The 21798-nt window shown below is 40.6% G+C and overlaps 1 protein-coding gene across 2 annotated transcripts in view; it reads left to right on the plus strand.

Moving 5' to 3' along the window:
• The window catches only part of tbkbp1 (TBK1 binding protein 1), a 46099-nt gene extending 24760 nt beyond the window's left edge, over nt 1-21339 (plus strand). For both annotated transcript variants that reach the window (XM_044014547.1, XM_044014548.1), the window contains exons 3-10: nt 270-395; nt 3403-3507; nt 5447-5594; nt 7399-7601; nt 8211-8272; nt 12719-12834; nt 15307-16094; nt 17091-21339. In XM_044014547.1, the coding sequence (XP_043870482.1) occupies nt 270-395; nt 3403-3507; nt 5447-5594; nt 7399-7601; nt 8211-8272; nt 12719-12834; nt 15307-16094; nt 17091-17219 (1677 nt within the window). In that variant the 3' untranslated portion in view covers nt 17220-21339. The remainder of the gene's footprint in view (nt 1-269; nt 396-3402; nt 3508-5446; nt 5595-7398; nt 7602-8210; nt 8273-12718; nt 12835-15306; nt 16095-17090) is intronic.
• The last annotated feature ends 459 nt before the right edge of the window (nt 21340-21798 follow it).

The raw sequence follows: 21798 nt of genomic DNA on the forward strand, positions 1-21798 counted from the left end.
AAGTCATGATGTTACGAGACAAAAGTCATCATATTATGAGATTATCATTATTAAATTAAATGTATTTTTATGATTAAATAGCAACAGAACACAGATGTAACCAGCGGTACAGCAGCAATAAAGGAGGCAGTGTAAGCAAATAAGCGGAGCAATATGAATCTCAGTGTATTATTTAGTTATTAAATTGTGTTCTCTACAGCTGGACCTAACCTTATTATTACTGTAAAAATGCTAACATCTTTTTTTTCTTTTCCTTTTTGTTTCTGCAGTTTCCTATGATCAACGAGTTTGGCGATGACACCAACTCCTATTGCTCTTTTGAGAGCAAAGAGACGGCGCTGCTGCACTCAGAAAATGGCAACCTGCAGCAGAGAGTCAACGTCCTGACCCACGAGGTAAGAGGACGTTTGAGGACAACGGGGGGAAACACAGAGTAGACGAGAGAGGAGGCGTAATAAGAGAGATGGAAAGAAACAGAGCAGAGAGGGAGAGAAGGCTGAGGTGTATATACATATACACACACACACACATACATATATAACAGGATATGGAAGATATTTAAGAAATAAGAGAAAACCTCACAAATGCTTTTTCTCTGTACATAAAAAAAAAAAAATGCCTTCCTCCATGTGCATGAATTGAAAGTGAAATGAGGCCAAGCCTGCACAGTGTACACATGCTAAAGCTGCTGTCCAAGCAAAATGACTGGGAACCGTCCGATATGGAGCAGTGTGACATGGGATTTTTAAACTGGTCTATTTTTGAGACAGTGTAATTAGGACTGAACTCGCTGCTTCTGTTCACCATATGGAAGAAAAAAAATGCATTAGGTCTTCTTAAATGTATCTTGACGTTTTACTATACAGTATATGAAACCTATATGTATACTGTCCCCTAGTCTTGGTCTATAGGACACTCTTGCAAAAGAGATTTTCAATCTCAGCGAGTTTTATTCCCAGTTAGATCAAGATTAAATAAACTAAAATAAATAAAAAACCTTATTTACACTCAACTATGATTTCCCCTCATAATTCACAGTACCACGATTTCTATGACTGTGTGAACTCGACTGTAAAATAAATGTGAGAAACAACAGACACAGGAAGGCAGTGGTAACACTGGTGGCAGCCGTGGTAAAGAGTGAGCTAGATTGCAAGAAAGAGAGGGGAAGGAAATGGTTTATGGGAGCAGCAGAAACGATTAGTGTGGGACAAACAAGGTCACACGGCTCTGACACGGACCGTTTAGAGTAATGAAATGTGCAATGGCTCACTGGGCATGCTCTGCTGGGACGGGACCTGCACCCCTCCACCCGCACTGAATAAAAACACGCACACTTCCTATACGTAAAGTAGTGTCAGACAAATGAAATGCACATGTGCAACTGCTGCTACTAGACTCATGCAACAACCAAAACCACCAATCCAGCACGCCACATGCAAACTTAGTTAAAATCCTCAAAAGCATCAATTAAAAGCTGGGTATAGATTATGGCCGAACAATTTGCAATTTGAAACAATGCAATTGGTAAAGAACAAAAGCTGCAATTCTTCTCTTTTTTGTTGTCCTTTTGTTATGATTTTCTATGCAAATTTGAAATATTTAACATGCATGAAAAATGTGTCAATAGAGTACTGTACCTCGACTAATATTTGATTTATTTTTATTTTATGTCTCCTTTATTCAGCCAGGAAGGTACGTTGAGATACAAGATATCTTCTTCCAAGATAGCAGCACAAATAGTGCAAATAGTTACAGACAAACAAAACTTCAGGTATAAAAGCTAAAAGGAAGTAGTTAAAGGAGAGTGAATCCGAATAGCTTGGATGTAGCTGAAATATCAAATATTTTGACAGTGGAAGATTTTCACAGGTAAGGATTAGAGTTAGAGATGGGTAGTGTTTTTAACGTTTTACCCCCCTTTTGCATGAATGTTGTGTTTGTGAACAACCAATCACGCTGCCAACTGTGTTGTTTCATCAACCAGAGCCTCTAAAGAATAAAGCCAAAACATGTCTTTTTTCTAAACAAAGATGCTTTCTGTTATTTTCCACAGTCCCTACAACAATTATTTATGTTCACTTTTTATTTTCCTAAGACATTTAATTAGTTTTATGATGCTATAAAAAGGGAGTGAGGTGTAATCTGCCTCTAAAAGCACAACATAGAAGCACCTGAGGTAATTTGGCATCATTGTTGTACAATGGGAGGAAAAAGGAACATCTCAACCATTTTCTTTTTCTTTTTTTTTTACATAAAGATTGAAGAGGAGGTGGAAAAGCCACGTTCCATGCTACAATAATATCTAATGTTTTATACTGCAGTGTTGTTAAAGACTAATTAAACTAAAAATACTCTCTAAAGACAACTCTTAAATAAGTTATGTATGCCATCTAGCCAGCATCCACACTAAAGTGAAAATGTAAAAAGGTGATAATGAGATTATATTTTTAAAACTTTCAAATCCTTTTTTCTTTTTCCTGGATTAATCGTGCTCTCCTCGCTCGCGGTGACTTCTCCTCGTGTCTGATGACAAGCTGTTCTCAGCCAGGTTTTTTTGTTGTGCCAGTTTCTTTTGCAGCATATGTTTCTGTGTGGTCTTGGTATCTATGGCTAGGCAGGACAGTGAATTTATACTTCATTATGTATTCTATCGTTGTCAGTTTCTGCTTGTTGTCTGACACTTTTTAAAAAAACTAGAGCCAAGTTGTTGTAATCTAAGAAAAAAATGGTCTTTTCGAACAAACTCCTTGCCTGTGTTGCCACTTTTGGCCGTAAAAAAGCCCAACTTGGCATCATGTGTTCCAGATGAATCTCTTGCGCAGGCGGATGACGTCACAGTTTGCTGTGAGTCGTCTTTCTGGCAGACAGAAAATGGTTCAATTAATTGCCGCTTCCCACTGGTGCAGTGATGTCTATGCCGCTCTCGCACTGTGACGATTCTATAGGCCAACACAACATCAACATACAGTGTACTTTCTCTACCATTTATACCATCCACCCCTGTCCTCTGCCCTGAAACCTCTTCATTTCACTCAGCTTGGTGGACGTCACCGCCCTCACATGTGTCAGATGGTATGTGATTATGGCATCCAGTGAAAGTTGCTCCTGTATTACTCCACAGTAAGTGGAGAATAGAGCAGCAGGACACCAGGGAAGTCATTTATTTTAAGTAGTGTTGAACTTTCTTGTTAAAATTAATGATTTATCCACTTGTCGAGCTGCAGGAGGAATTGCGGTACATGCTGAGGTGTCAGGATTGTCGTGTCCCCAATTTCCATGGTTACACAACATTTTCCGAAGAGACACAGTTGACGTCTCGCAAGGTTTTTAAATACTGACAAAAGGAAAAAATATGAGCTTTTTCTTCAGTTTCTGCCTCTGTTTCTCTCGCATTTACAGCTCCAGAAGAGAAAGGAGAGAGAGGAGCAGCTGGAAGACGTGATCCAGGCCTACGAGAAAATTCACATGGAGAAGAACAACCTCCAGAGGGATCTCGACAAGATGGTCAGAGACTTTGTTCAGTCATTATTCTACAGACACTTTACTCAGGAGGCATGTGGCTCACAAGTTCATCCATACACTTTACCGCTCGGATGTGAAGGGGTGGAAATAAAAAGTAAATGGTTAATAATTCTGAATTGAAACCTGTTAAAAAGTTAAATTGCCAAATATAACACTATATGGTCAGACAGGTGCAAGGGTGGACTGGAAAGTTCACTGGCTGAGATGATGATGGAATTGAATTGATCAATTGTGATTTATTTTGTCTACATATTACATATGCTACATCCATCACCATGTGGTGGCTGTAGCAGGACGTCTGGACCTTAGGGCATCTTCAAAGCTTTCTATCCCTCTTGAATTCACATTTCTGCGACTTCACAGTTGATAAAGCTGGAGCATCATCCCCTATTGTAGCAACCATGTCAGCACAGTGAATGTCCTTGGGGCCTTAACACATTCTGCAGATGATTGCAACACCAAGGTGTCAAATTATGCCCATGTTCACAAAATGTCTCTAGGATTCATCTTCAAAGTCCTCAATTACCTTTAAAATGTGGGTTTATCTGGAAGGAAACAATGCAGTTTAAAGGTTGAAAATGTAATGCATGCCAAGTTTCATTGCTATTCTCAGTCAGCCTATGAACTTTTCAGCCCACCCTCATATATTGTTTGCTCCGTGGTCCCGATTTCATAGCTCCAGGGGAGAATAATAACATTGCACAATTGTGACTCAATTGTGTTTGAAAGAGGAAAATGCTCCCAAAGAGAGAACGTTTCTTTCAGTCTGGTGTGGAGGAACCAGACTAGCCTGCACAGAGATTTGACCTCAACCTCACCCATTCAACACCTTTGGGATATACATGTACTGACTGTGAGCCAACACTGTCCAGTGTCAGTGATGGATCTCACTCATGCTCTTGTGGTTTAATGGGAGAAAATCCCTGTAACCAGGTTACAAAATCTGCAAGAAAGTCAAGTGGGGATAATTGCTGCACATCATTCAACACCTCTTGCAATAAATTGGATTGAAATACTGTATATATACATTTGCGTTTATTTTTCTCTGCTGACATTAACTACCCTGACAGTAGAAGCAAGATATAAAAAAAATAACTTTACGTTTATTGTGCACTTTGGACTAATACATTTCATTTTAAAGTAATTGCCTTCTGAGAGAACAGTGCTTCAGAAAGACATGCCATTTGAGAGTCATTTGGCAAAATGTATTTGACATAAAACACTAACCGTTTCCTTTTTGGACCGATGAATGCTGTCTACTGTAAATTTCCCCAAAAATCATCAATGCAAATATTTATTTTCCAAGTAATTTCAACGTGGCATGTTTTAAAACATACTAAAATGAAAAATTAGATGCCGGCTTTATGTTCATGTCGACATGATACATCCATAACATGTCGATCCAGAACGTGTCGATTCTTCCAACTGAACAGACTGGTTGGCTGGTTTTCTCCCAGATCCCCTCCGTGATTCTAAACCGTCTCATATGAGACTGAAGTCCACTTAGCAGCTCATGCCGCGCAGCCTCAGCAGTTTCATGCAGTCAGTGATTAAGGGATGGGGAGCACCAACAGTGATGGAAGTGCCACCTGACATGAACTGACCCGCTGGCAGTGTTACTAAAAACTGTGGCTGCCGTATTTAATATGGAGCTCCACCTACACCCACACACATCTACATAATGTGTATAATTATACAGTTTCTTAGTGTCTGCATGTGTGATTCATCCACTCTACATCGTAAAAGAATAAAAAATAAAAAAGTGGCTAAAATATGCTAGCACTACAGCAAATGATAAAGGAATCGTTGTTATTGTGGACTATGAATTATTCACAGTTTTCCCCCACATGTAAATAAAACCTACATCAATAACTGAATGCTGTTTACTTAGTGTAGAAAAATAAACCCTGTGTGATTACAGACAAGCCTGGTGGAGAAGCACGTCGAGCGCATCCTGAACCTGGAGTCCGTTCTGAGGCAGAGGGACAACTCCCTGCAGAAGCTCAACATGCAGCTGCACAGCAAGGACATGCAGTATCTGCAGCTGCACGCCGGCCCCGACACGCACAGTAAGTAAGCCTGCACTCACAGCTCTGGTGTGGAGAACAAGTCAAGGACTGGACATGACAAATATTTCTCCACTTAATCCAACGTAACACTGAAAAGTGCTTCACTTACTAAGACAAATCCTATTGCAGTGAGATAATTATGAATATCCACATAAATATACTATTCATTTAGCATTCATTTATTCATATGGTACGGTGTCAGGTAAATAATAATTTATTGCAAAATGCATTTCTGAATCATTTTCAATTATGTGCTACATGAACCACTCAAAAAAATAGTTTGAAATCATTATTTAAATCAACTAATACATTTGGGACAACTGTATCGTATTTCCTATCTGTTGGGAATCAGTTTGCTATTTTTAATTGCAAATTGCCCTTTGCAAACTGAACCAACTTAATGTTAAACATTGCTATATAAATAAACTTGCATTGTCGAAATAAACGCGTACTTATTAATCTATTTACTGAATATATATATATGTAGACTAACTTTCACTATTAATCACATCTCCTATCCGCCCCCGTTATTCAAAGATATATAAATCCAATCCAACAATTTGTCCAAAAAAGCGCTTTAACTGAGGTCAGGTGAATCTTCAGTTTCATGGAGAAAACATTCTTGAACAGTTTGTTCCAACACCCGAGTCACCCAACAACAGACCTGTGATCTATGCAGGTGCCGCTGATTGAAATTCAGTCGTTCTGGTCCTAAAAACACTCCGAGTTGAGTGACAAGTTCGGTATCCGCATTATTCAGCCTGTTCCTTCCATCTGCACAGAGTTATCTCTGCACTCACCAGTCTGTATATCCAAATGCCAGAGAAACCTGCCAGATAAATCCACTTATTACCATGCAAATTAATTCCTGTGTCAGAAATGCATGAAGTTGCATCAGACAGGGAAACTTCTTGTACCACTATAGTCTCCATATACATGCGTATATATAGATAAAGTACACATAGTCTTACAGTTTGTGTGTTGAGGACAACCAGGAAGGACTATATTGAATAGCCTCTAGGGGGCGACTCAGCTGAGAATATTAACTTACTTTCCACTTGATTTACATATGTCCAAATGTTGCCAGGTTTTTGGTGATGTCTGTCAACTTTGAGTTGCAGCTTAGGGTTAGACAGATGATGGGCAAAGAATATTTAAGCCTTTACAGTGAGAAAAACTTAATCTCTATTCTCATTAACGCTGTGGGTGGCTGATAGAAAAATGGAGGAAATATGTCATTGCCACTTAAGTGGATGCCTTTACTGATGATAAATACCTCTATGAAGAGACTGTATCATTTTGCACAGGCATCATAAGTAGTGAGATTAGCCTTTTTTGTTCCTTAATGTGCACGTGAGTAGGTAGTAATGTACAATAGTAATGTAGTGCTGACCGTGTACAGCATGTGTGTGTGTGTGTGTGTGTGAGTACACCACATGTGACTGACTGCATAAATAAATGTGTGGGTGAGGAGGCAGGAAGATAGAAAAGATGATACCGCTGCTCTGTAGCATTGTCTTCCGACTCAAGGACTGAGTCTGTGTGAGCGGTGCTGAATCACTAACATGCCCACACAGATCACATCACTCAGGTACAAAGTGAAAGATGCTGCCCTTGAAAGAAGTCAGCTCTCTTGCTCTTTCATAGTCATCTATTGTACATACTGTATTACACAACAAGCACACAAGGATGTTAGAAAGCTACATTAGTCATCAGAGGGCGGGGGGGGGATGTGGTGTTGTCTTTTGCTTTGCGTTTCATGTCTCCTTGACCTCCCCCCAACTCTTCATTTTCCTCCACCCAGTGCTGGACTGTCCGGCCCTGACACTTCAGAGCTCCCGTAGCCTGGATGCTCTGTCGGACCTGAAGCTGCAGCGGCTCGAGGCAGAGCTGGAGGGGGCACGGCATGAGGCTCAGGGGGCATGTCAGCGAGAAGAGGAGCTGAAAGCAGAGTGTGAGAGGCTGAAGGAGGAGATGAGACAGATGCAGAACAGCCAGAGGGAGAGGGTCAGTGTCTGTTTTTGTCTATTTGGGTTCAGTGATGTCAAAGACTATGTAAAAGCAACACAGAGCACTTTATTCGTGAAGTTAACTAAATTTGCCTTCTCTGTATTCCTGCACTGGACATACGTCATTGGGAGCATAATCCTCCTGGGAATTCTAGACAGATAAATGTCTATATTCCAGATATTCCAGTATCCAGATGATGGACAATGATATCCAAATAGTTTTGTGGTTAAAATAAAAAAAGTGTCTCTTTTCAGATCAAATCCATGATGCTGCCAGAAATCCAAGCTTCCGTTTATTCTCAGTCTTCATAAAACTATGAACCTTAAATAACCTGTTATTGCCACATGACAGAATCTAATATGTCAGTTAACAAAATCATAAAATCTCATGTTACCACTAATAACTGGAGCTGCCATAGTGGCTCTACAGAGTAAAGCATAAAACACAAGCAGTGCTCCAATAATAATTATGCCTCCAACCCTCTTACATACTCTGCCCCGACGCTGCCTTCAAACATGTCGTCTCAACAGGCTCTTGCTTTCAGATTTTGCCCAATATTCCATGAGCACCTGCATGCTAATCTAATTTCACGCTCCACTTCAACAGGAAATGACTTCGCCGTGCAAGCAATGTGATGTGGAGTGGATACAGAAGGTGGGCGACGAGCAGTAAGTGACCGCGGCAATTATCTATGCAGTGAGGGGAAAAGGAGAGAGGGAAGGAAAGCAGGACGCAAACAAAGGTTGATGAGCGTTATCTATGGAAACAATGTAGAAAAGAAAAGAAATGAGAATAAAGAGAGAGAAACCAGAGACGTTCTATCAGAAGCCGCTGCTCATTTCTGCAGCCATATGCTCAGTGTGACCTCTTGGGACCTCATTAGAAAATGATCTCCTTTTCAAATAAATGGTTTGAAACACAGCAATAATAAAGTGATATTATAGTTCGGACACAAAGGATGCCTTTGTTCCATCATCTACTATATGTGAATTCAAAAAATAACAGCAGTGTGTCTCACACTTGCACCAGGAGGTTTGGCAGCAGATTAGTGTGAGCAGCAGGGGGCAGTGTAAGCATGGAGTACAACAGCTTCCTGTCCATTTCCTCAAGTCTGCACAGTATTTGTTGGACATCTCTCTCAGGCCACGCTCACCCACCTACTTTTCATCCTCCATACAAGTGTGTGTACTTTCTTTTTTTCTTCTGTGTTTCAGCTGATGAGAGAAATGTATTACACCTATTCTGAGAGGAAAGAAAAGAAGCTTAATTGTCATACCTGCTTTGCTTCCACAGGTAAAAAAAAGAGCAAAAAAGCCAAAACAAAAAAAGAAAAACCACAGCTGACTCACATACGATGAAACCTCGCAAGTGTTTCGATAAGGAGAAAACTGAAAGTATATGGTGTGGTAGAGAGGCAGAGTTTTGAGTGACTGTGTGGTGGAAACCCACTGCTTTTTCCAGAACCTTGGTCACCTTTTGGTTTTACTCAACAATATCACATACTCCCACTGAAAACCTATGATGCCTATATGTTGTTTCCTGGAACGTTTTCTTGTAATTGAGCCCATTTAGAGTAAACTGCACAGATTGATTTAGAAGATTGTGTCTGTTTTGCTTTGAAAATACATCACCTTTGACCTAATCATCATCATCATTGTTTTATAATCAGGAGAAAATACTGTGGAACATTTGTGTCATCGAAAATGTAGGCTACATTTCAGTAATAAAAAAAAGCCTAAATTCTAAACTTCAAATAACAATTCTGAAATCTTTTTGATGGCTCTCTGAACGTCTGTACTTACACGACTGGGGGACTGGGAGTAGTTCTGAACCGAGGTCATTTAAAAAATCTTACAGCTCATTAAACATCTTACATGAGTGTGTGTTGCTGCAGTGACGGCACACCCTGCACCCAGAAAGTTGTTTTTATACCTAGAAATGCACAGTACATAATTTTTGAAATATCCACCTTGTAGCAGCATGACCTTTTTTTTTGAAAGACGAGACAATTCTGATTCTGCAACACACGTCACATGTTTCGTCATTACATTAGTGGATTTTTTTTTTGTCCTCCTCGCTCAAAAAATTCTATGCAAACAACCCCCAACCCCCTAACCCCCAACCACAAGCCTCTGGTGGAAACGCAGGCAGCCACCTGGCACTACACCTGAACGGCTGACTAATGCCTCTCTCAGCTTTCAGAAAGTGAGCGCTGTTTCCAATAAATCACAACATGATGATTTGTGTTGAACAACATTTCCTATTTCATGTTGGAATATTATTTAAAAGAAAACACAAATGGCATGCTTTGACGATGTCATTACTGCACGCCGACGATTAACCAGATCAGAAATAACTTTTCATATTTATCCCCATTTATTATAAAGTTGCTTCACTATGAAGCAACTTTCACCGCATGTTTATTGCACTGTGGCTTGGTGTTAAGGGCCATTTGACACCTCCTTGTGTTTAGCTGAAAGTGTCTCATGCACATAGCAGAAGTATGGCAGCGTGTGAAAAGCCCCTCCATGGTCTGTTCTGCTGCATCCACACTTCTATTTTTCTATTTTTGTACAAAAACATACATTCTACTCCGGACTCTATGAGTGCTTGTTATGCTACATCCACAGGGCTCCTTTGTTTTTGTCTAAACGCATAATTGCTGCAGAGGTAGGTGTACATTTTCCTGCATGTTTTGTTGACTTTGCATTCCAGAGCTGAACTCGCGTCATCAGTCCAAACAAAACGATTCTTCTTTCCGAGAAAAGTTTCAGTTATATCGTTATCGGAAACACACTGGTACACACACACACACACACACACACACACACACACACTAACTGTTACTTAACGTTAATGTGCGTGAAGCATTTGTCATTTTGCCAATAAAAAAAGAAGTGCAGATCTCAGAGGCGCCTGGAGTGACAGCGGAGATCAAAGGTCATCGCTCTCTCTCTCACACACCAATCATCAGTTCACACACGAGGGCCTTCCGTCGGTGCTGCATCTGCATGATCGCACGCCTCCCACGCGCTGTAATGTACATTGTACCATATTTACATGTACATGTGAGCGTTACACATATTTGACATTAAAAAGAAAAACTGAAACAAATGCTCTGGCACATGCTTTAGACATCCGGAGACACTTCACAGACAGTGACTGAATGTGTGCCCTTGTGTATTCAAACATCAGCTTTACTACACGGGACCACGGGTGTAGCAAGGTGTCGAAAGTGTGACCTGAGTTCAAGAACACACTATAGCAAAATTTGAAAAGCAACACATTACTCGTGTGAAACGGAAGAGGTGCATGAATGTAAACCATTGGGAAACACATCATACATCTGCACTGACAAAGACAGACAGACAGACAGACAGACAGACAGTGCACACGGAGCCGTAACTGAAGAAGCATATAATTACATTTTACGGGCATCTTTGCGATCAGATACAACTCACTTCACCCACCATGCTGCCAGTAAGTAACCTACATGATTCTTATTTTCCTACTGATGCTCGAAAAACACTAAAGAGTGTTTGGGAGGCCTTAGATCCAAAGCCACATGCAGGGAAGTGTGTGCATGTGCAGCAGCACAGATGACCCTAAATCATTTCTGTGCTATTACGAGGTTCCACCGACACACACCACAAACAAGGATGTTGTCAGTTACGAGGTTGGGGGATGAAGGGGGTTTGATACCCTCCTCTTCTCTGAGTCACAGTGGGTTGGTGGAAACGTACGTGAGACAAAAACACAAGTCACCAGTGGAAGTTTTGACATATTTATGAGGTTTTTTTTTATTTTGAAAATGTAGTGTGACAATGAGTGTCTTAGCCAATATTTGTCGAATATGAAATGTAATTCGATCGTAGCCCAGTGGTGAAAATTAAATAAATAAATGTAAAAATAAAAGGCTTACACACACTTAAGTTGGTGTGCAGTAGATCTCGGGAATATTTTTCTAATTTGACGCCATGTTGTAGGCCGAGTGCCACATTTCAGAATAGTGTGTATTTTTTCTCTCACAAACAAAGAAGTTAAATTTCGTTTTTGGAGAGTGATTAAGGTCTGGCAACTGTCTGGTACATGTCTGCAACAGCATCCTTTTTTTTGTTTGTCTTGATCTTTGTGATAGATGTACATCTGTACATTTTATTTTACATTTTACAATTTGATCACAAGTTGATTAAAACACATAATTAAAAAAAAAACTGCGCATATTTATTTGCCTTTATGACTCTAATCAAACCCAATTTTTTTTATAAATGCCAGTCTTGGTACAAGAAATTACTCAAAGTGGTAGCTTTTGAACTGATTATCTTGAGAGGCAATCCAACTTTAGGTTTTCACACCTTGTGAACAACATTCTAATCTACCGCTGTCAGCACTGGCCTGAGTCAATTTCAAGTCAAGCCTGCACAGTTTATAAAAAGGTAGTGAGATGTTTGAGATAAGTTGTCCATAATCAGATTTGAGGGTAACCAGCACAAACGATGACTAAATACCATATAGTAGTTGCTTCTTTCTATCTGATCAGACAAAAGTCTCTGCTCTCACCCACACATACAGTGAACACCACTCTTTAAATCTGCAAACAGTGTGCTTAGAGAATACTCCATTTGTCCAATAGTTGATTCAGGCTTATTTATATTGTGGGATTGAGATCAACACCACGACAGAGAGATAAGACTAACTCAGCTTGTTGCCATGGTTAAATGACACAGAAGCTGGTGAGCCAACCAATCGTTGTTTATGGTTCTGGAAATAGTGTTGCTCTGTCAGTACGGCCCCTGAGAGAGTCATGACACATCTTGCATTAAATGGTGTGATTTTATGCGCTGTGGCTCACGACTCTAAAAATATAAGCCTTTAAGCCTCTCAATTAGCCAGCCGGATTTGTGAGGCTGTGTTAGCACTGCAGAACTCAGTCCGTTTGACGTGGAGATGAAGTTCAGCGTGGATTTGTCGTGCACTTTACTGTGGTTTCAAATCAGAAGGATGTACATTTGAATTTAATGAACCAAGCTTTGCATATACTCAATTGTGATTTATTAAAACACATACTCATGTCAAGTGCAATGGTTATGATAACTGCATCCTTCCTCCCCCAGGGTGAATTTGGCTCTGGCCTACACAGAGTTAACAGAGGAGCTGGGCCGTCTCCAAGCACTGAGCTCCAAGCAGACGGAGATTCTGAGGAAAGCCTCGCAGGAGCAGGCTAGTCCAGGTTAGCATCTGCATGCTGTGATCATTTATGTGAAAACTGGGTCAGTGTCTCTCATTCATTTATGGGCAGGAATTGGGATTTTAACCAGAAGGTCACAGGTTCAATCTGGGGTGGGCTGGGGCAAGGTACCCAATCCCCCATTGCTCCCTGGCCACAGATTAGTGCTGCCCACTGCTCCTGCGCCCAGCTTGTGTGCCATCCCTGCTGGTAAGGGATGGGTTAAATGCAGAGGACAAATTCACTATCACGATTAGCTGTGGGACTAAAATGACTAATTCCCTTATTACAGTAGACAAGTCCTGCATTTATGATGTTACTGACTACTGCAAATATAGAAAGTAAAACACACATTTATACTGTTTGATAGTTTGGTATAACATTGCAAAAATATTAATTATATAGAGTTAAGCCATTAAGTCAAGTTACTTTTTCAAACTAAATAGTGAGAATTTGTGTGACTTCCTGTTTGCACATCCTGTTATTATTTATGTGACCTGTAGTATCATTTAATATCTACTTTCACTAAAATGTCTCTTGGCGACCACATTTTTGTGTAGCATTGTGTAACTTTAACAAAAACAATGAGACTTTCTTTAGTGTATGCTTATGTTTTGTAAAAAAATCTGATGTAATTTTAAAGAAAATGATGTCGCCGTATTACCACAGGGGTCTGCATGTTTGAATGACATGATTAACAAGAACGTACAGTATGGTTTTGATTTGTTGCTACGGTTTTCTCACGTGTGAATAGACGTACACTTAAAAGTGTCAAACAGCATTGTAGCAACACCTTTCTTTTTCCTGTACACAGAGCTAATGTCTCTCAACTGTGCATTCGCTGCCACCACAAACAAACTGGCACCACACGCAGTGCCGTTACAAACGGCAAACTGTTTCTATTCAGCTATTCGTGGGAAATACAACTTTTTTGTTTATATCACATAGACAGTTACTAGATCGTGCAAGTGGTTTGACTGCCTCTATAACAACTAGGTATATTCTTTTTGTCATACGTTGAAATAATAAGGGAAGTCCTGGGTCACATACTATAAGATTAATAGGTATTTAAGTGTTTCCTGCTCATATGGAGGCCACAGAGAGAACTTCAGAGTGCAAACAGCCCCTCCCGTTTAACACCTTCACCAACTGGCCATAAATGATGTTTCCTCTTTGAAATGGGAAGTGGAGCCGAAGTGGTGAGCGCGAGTGACTCATTAACACGTCTCATCATTACAGGAAACACTGCAATTGTACTCGTTCAGATCAGAATCTTTTTACTATACGCAGCACAACCTTTTGTGCATTTCTGTTTCGTGAGATAAGAACTTACATGAACAAGTACATAACGAGTCTCCCCTTGTTGCACAGATACATACACTCCTGATCAAAATTTCAAGACCAGTTGAAAAATTGCAAGAATTTACATTTTGCACTGTTGGATCTTAAGAAGGTAAGAAGTAGTGCTTCAAAATGCAAAAAGAAGAAGTGGGAGTGAGACAAAAAAAGAAATTTGAGGAAGCAATTTATTGCAAACAACCATTAAACTGAAATAGGCTGTTCATCAGCTGATCAAAGGTTTAAGACCACAGCCTTTAAAAGCATAAATCTTCGCGATTCAGTGCCCTTTTCTGTCAGGTATCCACGCGGTCAAATTGTTGAGCTGCATCAGCAGGGCCTCTCACAGCGTGCCATTGCTGCTGAGGTTGGACGCAGTAAGACAGTCATTTTAAACTTCTTAAAAGATCCTGAGGGTTATGGAACAAAAAAGTCAGAAAGTTTTATTCTCTGATGAGAAAGAATTAAACCTTGACGGTCCTGATGGCTTCTAACGTTACTGGCATGACAAGGAGACCTCACCTGAGATGTTTTCTACACAGCACAGTGGAGGGGGTGCCATCTATGATCTGGGGGGCTTTTTCTGCAACAAATATCTTATTATTGTCATTTCAGGGCCACAAAATAGAACAGTTGATGTACACAGCTATATTTGAGTCTAATGTAATGCAAGGATAAATACTTAAAGACATGCATTATTTTGGACATTTCTGAATTGAATGAGAGTGAATGGTTGTTTGTCTGTATATGGCCCTGAGATCGACTGGTGACCTGTCACCCTGTCGCCCTAGGTCAGCTGAGATTGGCACAGCGCCCCCCTGTGACCCTCATGTGGAGGATAGAAAGCGATAGAAGATGGATAGATGATTAAATTGCAGCCTTTTCATGTACCTACTTGCCTTACAATTTTGATTGTTGAGCCCTAGTCTGCATGCAGACATTATGTTCAAACAGCCAAAACCACATAGTTGGAAACACTAAAATATCACTGGAACTAAAATGAAAAGGTTCAGCCCAATTCGTGAAGAACATCCCTCGAACAAAAGAACACCCAATCCCATTAAGTATAGTAACAGGTTGCCATTATTTTTTTCCAAAACCAAGCTCATGTGTTGTTTATCCTCTGTGTTGCCTCAGTTCAGCGTCACTCTCCCATCCACCACCAGCGCCACTCTCCGGTATCTCAGCGCCACTCGCCCATCTCACAGCGCCACTCTCCAGTGCCGCCTCCGCCACACCACTCTCCAATTCAACAGAGACGCTCCCCGGTACTGCAGCGCCTCTCGCCCGACATGCACCGTCGTTCGCCTCTGCTGGACGTCAACGATGGACCGGCTTCTTACTCCTGCCGGCCACCGAGCCAGCACCTGCGGGCCAGCTTCCAGGGCAGGAGGAGTTACTCAGAGGTTGCCGACCCCTCGGCTTATCAGTGCCCACCCCGCTTCTCTCTGGACCCCGTCTCCACCCTACCCAAGCCTCGGCCTTATGTCGAGAGCTACTCAAAACAACAGTCACAACATGTGGGCTCTCCTCACAGTGGACTGCAACATAGGGGTTCCCCGTCTCCCCATAAGGGTGGTGCGGGGGGAGAAGGGGGCCTCGGCGAGAGCTCCATGCGCCACTCCAGAGAGATGCCCTTCCCACTGTCTGAGGTGGCCCACCTTCATTTTGAGCCCCCTCCGCCTTCCACACCAGCCCCCCAGCCCATGCAATCCTCTGAAGATGAGGAGGAGTGGACCTGCCCTCATCCCATCAGCCCACCACGGACTCTGGGAGTGCTTTCTTCAGCAGTGCCCAGCAGTGTCATGAGAGGTCCGGCATCTTGCTCGGCCTTCCCCATCCCTCAGAGGCCCAACACCCTCAGCTGCCACCCACAGCCGGGGTACATGTCAGCAGAGCACGCTCAGTCCTGGCCCTCAATCAATGTGAGTCAAATCACGAGTTAATTAACACAATAAGTGATTGACATCAAGTGAAAAGTTGCCGCAGGGTTACATTTAAATGTGTCTAGTGTCAAAATGGCAGGGTGGGGTAACAGAAAATACATTTTTATAAGACTGTATCTTTTTACAGTCACTTTCTCCACACTGCATGTGATAATCATCTGAAGACATCTGCCTCCAACATGACTCAACCTAGCTCCAAGTTCCTTCAGCATTGAGAGATGTACGCTTATTTGCTTCATTTCTCAGAGCAAGATGAGAAGTTTGATATAGATCAAATGACTGTGCATTACATACAAGGTTGATACAAGGGTGTGTTTAGTCTTAAAGTGTAAAAGGGAAGGGGCCACTCTGGGTCTGGTTTACACAACTCCTATATACAACTATATCTGTGTTATTGTTTCACAACAGTACATCAGGAGAATTATAAAAAAATATAAAAACCTGTGCTCACCAACATCGCACAGATGTACGGCTATAGAGATAAAGAGAGTTGTATGTAAAATAAAATACATAATAATTATAATAATTACATACAGGTCTTCCATTGTGTTCTTTCAGAAATGTTGAAATCACAAAGACATGAGTAGGTTAGAAAGCCAGAGAAAGAAATGTGTCATTGGGATAATAACTAAAAATAACATTCTCTGTTGGTATTGAGCCAAGTTAGGCTAAACAACACAGATGCACAAGATGCAGATGCACAAGAAAAATATGTGGAAATATTTCTACAATCATCTTGAAACTGAATTAAACAGTGAGTTGGAATTTTGATGAGAGTTTCCACAAGGATTTATTACCATTTGGGTTTCCTGTTTTTCTGAAGTGATCACTGAATGAGTAGTGTTGTCATTTTGTTGCCTCCCACAGTGACTAATACAATCCAGTGTATCAAGCTCACCTATGTTTTATCCTGCCATTACATTGTGTGTGTGTGTGTGTGTGTGTGTGTGTGTGTGTGTGTGTGTTTCTCCGCAGCTCTGGATGGAGACTGAGGAGAGTGACATGCGCAGTTGCCCTCTCTGCCAGCTGATATTCCCTGTCGGTTACCCTGACGACGCGCTCATCAAGCACATCGACTCCCACCTGGAGAACAGCAAGATCTGATTGCCATGGCAACCAGCTCACATACACATCTTCGCTCTCCTCCTTATAGATTATGTAAGAGATTGTCAGACCTGGTTGAACACAAAGTCAACTGTGGAACCCAGTGAGCTGTGGGTTCAAAATATGTAGGGAGGGATGCAAAAATGGCACATGGGGCCTTTTTTATTTTGTTTCCTCTTTCTTTCAAAAGGGAGAAGGACCTAACACACGGGTCCGTCTTGGATTTGTGAGTCTACATGCAGAGCCCTATACTGACTGCTCTTAAGAAAGCTCTGCCTGTATAATCACTGGCTCTGGTTGCTGCTGTTTTGTTATGACTCTTGTTGTGCACAGTTTCAGGTATTGTGTTGTTTTGCGCATCACACAAGCTCTGCATGTCAAAGAGTTAGTTTCAGTGTTCATGAGTAACTGATCAGGGAGATCTGAGGCATCTTATTTTGAGAGACTATTGTTACCTTTTAGTTTTAAATATTGTACACCGGCTTGGAGATCTTCTGCCCCACAATCACACTGCAGCATATTTTGCAAGGGATTCAGAGCAGTGACTATGATCTGGTCAAAGCTGGCTGTTCGAAATGATGTGATGGATATACGGTACGTAAGGGAAAGTGATTAGTCATACGAAGACATATTTTTAGTTTTGATATTGAAGTAATAGGAGAACGATACTGTGAAGGAATTATGACTGCTTCGTTTGACGCCAGTTCACTTTTGTTGGAACAGAAGAAATGTATACCTTTCCATGGCAGTTAAGAAAGTATTTAACATTCCAGTGTCACATTTCATCAAACGACAAGCTGGAAAATATGAATGTTAAGTTTGGATCATCGCCTGACGGTGGTTTTTACCCTAACTTGAGTTTTTGATGATGCCCTGCAGGGCAGGGCACGGACAGTGATGCGTATTCTTCATGACTGGAGGAAGTTTAGTCAGAATATATGCTTTATGCTTGCAGCCTGGTCAAAAATGGACGTATCTTAGCACTTTAAGTTAGCAAAGCCTATATAAATGTATTTGTTTTTAGTCCCCACATATATACATGCATATACTGTATATATTACATGTATAATTTACTCTTTATATTGTCTATCTGTAAGGCAAAAAAAAAAAAGATATATTTTTGCAAATGTCGATGCACCACATGGCTCACGTTGGTGAGGTTTCTCCCACATGCTTGCACACTGATTTACAGTAGTGAGGTCTAAATCCCACTGCATGGGATACTTTAGGTATTAAGAGTTTAAAAATAGCTATCAACTGAGATTCTCCTCAGTCTTCCTAAAGATCTTTAACGTCTCCACTGCCCAGACCACCCAATAACACACACACACACACACACACCACCGGCTGCATGAGATCGAGGCTTGTAGGCTTGTGAACTGCCGTGAACAGTGGCAGGTTTTTGAGTGAAATGTATTTCTATGCCAGACACATCCCTCCAATCAGCAATGTTATCTCTGCAGGGTTTTTAGAAAAGAAAAAAAAAAAGACAATACTCTTCTTTTGATACGTGGGTTTTATTTTCTATCACAAATGTAGTTTTGTTTTCGAGACCTGCTTTTTTTTGAAGAAAAAAACAAAACGAAAACCAAACAACACAAAGTTACTGATGTCAGCTAATCTGAGGCTTTCAGTTAAATGTGCAATTTCTAGTGAAGGGGGGTGGGGGGTGTCCCTTCACACCCACTCATGCATTTAAGCTGGGTTAGTACAGAAGAGATGTCATGCAGTACATAAGCACTCACAGTGACTGTGGCAGCAGGATGATGCTGGTCATAGGTTTCTCGTCTTTGCGTCAGTTATCTTCAACCTCACTGCCAAAATCCTGAAAACACTGAATCCCCTTAAGTCTGGGGGCTTTGTTTCAGACTAACTTTCCTATGAGGGTTTTTTCAATGGGAGTCAAGGAATAACAAATTAAAGGATAATCCCAGTTTATACTTGGAGCTTATTTTACTAAATCTGGACAGTGGTTATTTGCCTGTTGCTAGCAAGTAACACACCAGACCCAGTAAGCTCATCGGCTTTCTGTCAACAGTTAGTGCACACACAGTTTATATAAAAAGTTGTACCACCAGATACTGTATGTTATTGTTTCTCATGCTTTTGTGTAACAGGTTTGTTGGTGAGTTACTGAAGTGGAAATCAAGAGGGATTAAAAAAGTATGGACACAGCATTTAAAAGTGCTGTTGTCATCAGCTCAAAACTGTAAAACCAGGGTTTCTCTCACTATTTTACCTGAAAACCTGAAAAAAGGAGTAGCTTAAATATCTCCAGTGCAAAATGATGCCCTATAGCAGTGGCCAAGTGCAAGAAAGAGATCAGTAACTTAACTGGAGATTTGTTTGATTCAGCTCAGCGCGTGATATTCACTGATATTGTACTTTTACATTGCAGCAATGCAAGTCACAGCTGATCTATCTCCAATACCTCCATGTTATTTTGTTCTCCGTGTCAATGACGGATGAGATCTGCGGCAGCACTTTGCACCTCTGCTAACCAATTTCCTGGGGGAAATCCTGGCCCTACACAGAATTTCACAAGAAACATGACAAGGTTTAAAGATGTTTCAAAACCAAGCATTGTAATTAAGTATGTTATGCAGTGTATCCCTATCTTCTTAATGCATCCTCTTTCGGGATTATATAAAAGTTGGTCAATCTGAATTACAATCTGTCCAAACATTGATATCCACCTTGATTTGAGTGATGTTGCAGATTCAAGCACATAACCGAGTGGTCACAAGTTATCATGAGTAAACCAAGTGAAAAACGAACTGATATTATCCTTGAAAAAAAAGTACAACCTGATGATAGAAAATAATGGTGTATGATAGAAACATTTTTACGTCAGTGCCGATACTTGATCATTAAAACCAAGAGGGCTTTAATGACTCCCAGTTATTATAAATGTATGTTCCTATATCAATATGTGTACAAATATTTAAAGCTGTGTGCAGACAGATGTTTTGTCAGAGTAAAAGTCTAATGCAACATGTTTTATTCATCAACTTCAAATTGGAGTGTCTTTAAGTCAGTATATAGGCCTAATCTATAATATTTGCCGCCACCACCACGCTAAATATAAATTATAACCCTGCACATTTCCTCTCTTACCCACTAAGCAGTGAAACAAAATCTCTCAAGTAGGGCTTGGCAATATGGCCACGATAAAACATTTTCAAATCAGGAACAGTTTAAGTCCAATGTGTTGTTTTTCACAGAGGAAATGTGCAGCAGGCCATGATTTAACAAACAATTATGTACAAATGAAGGACCTTCGCTTCTTAAAGCCAAAGTGAACAAATGATTTCCTGTATGATAAAAAGGCAGAAAACATTGGGTTATTGGGTTTCTTGTTCATGTTAGTGTGTGGAGAGATGCATTGTGGTTAAAAAGGGGCTGGGATGTTAACACGAAACCACAACACGCTGGCCATCTAACCACCCCCCCCCCTCGTGAGATCATAGTTCGATGCACACGGATGTTTACAAATGCAACACATCCTCATGTTCACAGACTGTGCTGAGAACCATTGTGCGAAGAACATAATAAATGCTTGTTCAGGACTTTCTTCACCGACTGTCACAGCATAGAGAGTCAAAACCTGCACTTGTCTCGTCCGTTTTTCCTGTGGGTGTCCTAACAACAACAACCCGCCTCCTCAGTTTACTCAGATTTAAACAACGACTAATCCAGCAGCAGAAAGATCAGATCTGTCAGCATTAGATATATTCCTTCATCATTGGTTTAAAAAATAACAATAATAATAATTCTTCAGATTTACTCAGGAGACCAATGGCTAGGACCAACAAAGAGGTACAGTTAAAAAAAAAAAAACACCAACTCATTCTTTTTCATTCTTGTAGAGCTCCACTCTCCAATAGTGTGGTTGTTCTCTTGGGTAACATCAAGTGTACACAGAAACTTCAGCACTAATGAACTCTCCACAGCACTAATGAGAAGTAATGTCTACTCTGCAACACTGGTGGCATTTAACCACTTTATGAGTGTGATGGGGGGCGGGGGGGAGTAAACAACAGATATATAAAGAGTCACTTTTACTTTCTCTCTTTCTCTATCTGTAAATATTCTAATAATAAACTGCAAGTTGCACTGACGTTTGCCTTGATCCTGGCTTCTTTGTCCACGTGTGATGTTCGATTTGCCATTTCTTCATACTAATTTAAAATTGTGTAACTGAGTTTGTGTTGAGCAAATTGTGGAGTTTATAGTCAGTTGCCCTTTTTTTATTTACAGTTGTAGAAGGAATAATATATCTTTAAACTACAAATACTATTTGCAAAACGTCCCTTTTAGGATTAAATGCTGATAGAAATATTCATTCATTACTTTTGGCACTATAGTGTGAGTTAATCTTTCTGATCAGAAATGAATGCACAAATAAAATCATTTTTTTAGTTCTTGTTATTGTCTTGTTTCAGATTGTGAGCTCATATTAAAGTTCTGCAAATTGGCCGATACAAACTCCCAAATGTGTTAATGAATTACACGGGTAATTAGGGAGATTAAAATCAGGTGGTCAAAGTTCAGCTGCTGCTGGTGCTGCTGCACATTC

The sequence above is a fragment of the Solea senegalensis genome, linkage group LG18 (assembly GCF_019176455.1).
Source record: "Solea senegalensis isolate Sse05_10M linkage group LG18, IFAPA_SoseM_1, whole genome shotgun sequence".
In the NCBI taxonomy this organism is placed as follows: Eukaryota; Metazoa; Chordata; class Actinopteri; order Pleuronectiformes; family Soleidae; genus Solea; species Solea senegalensis.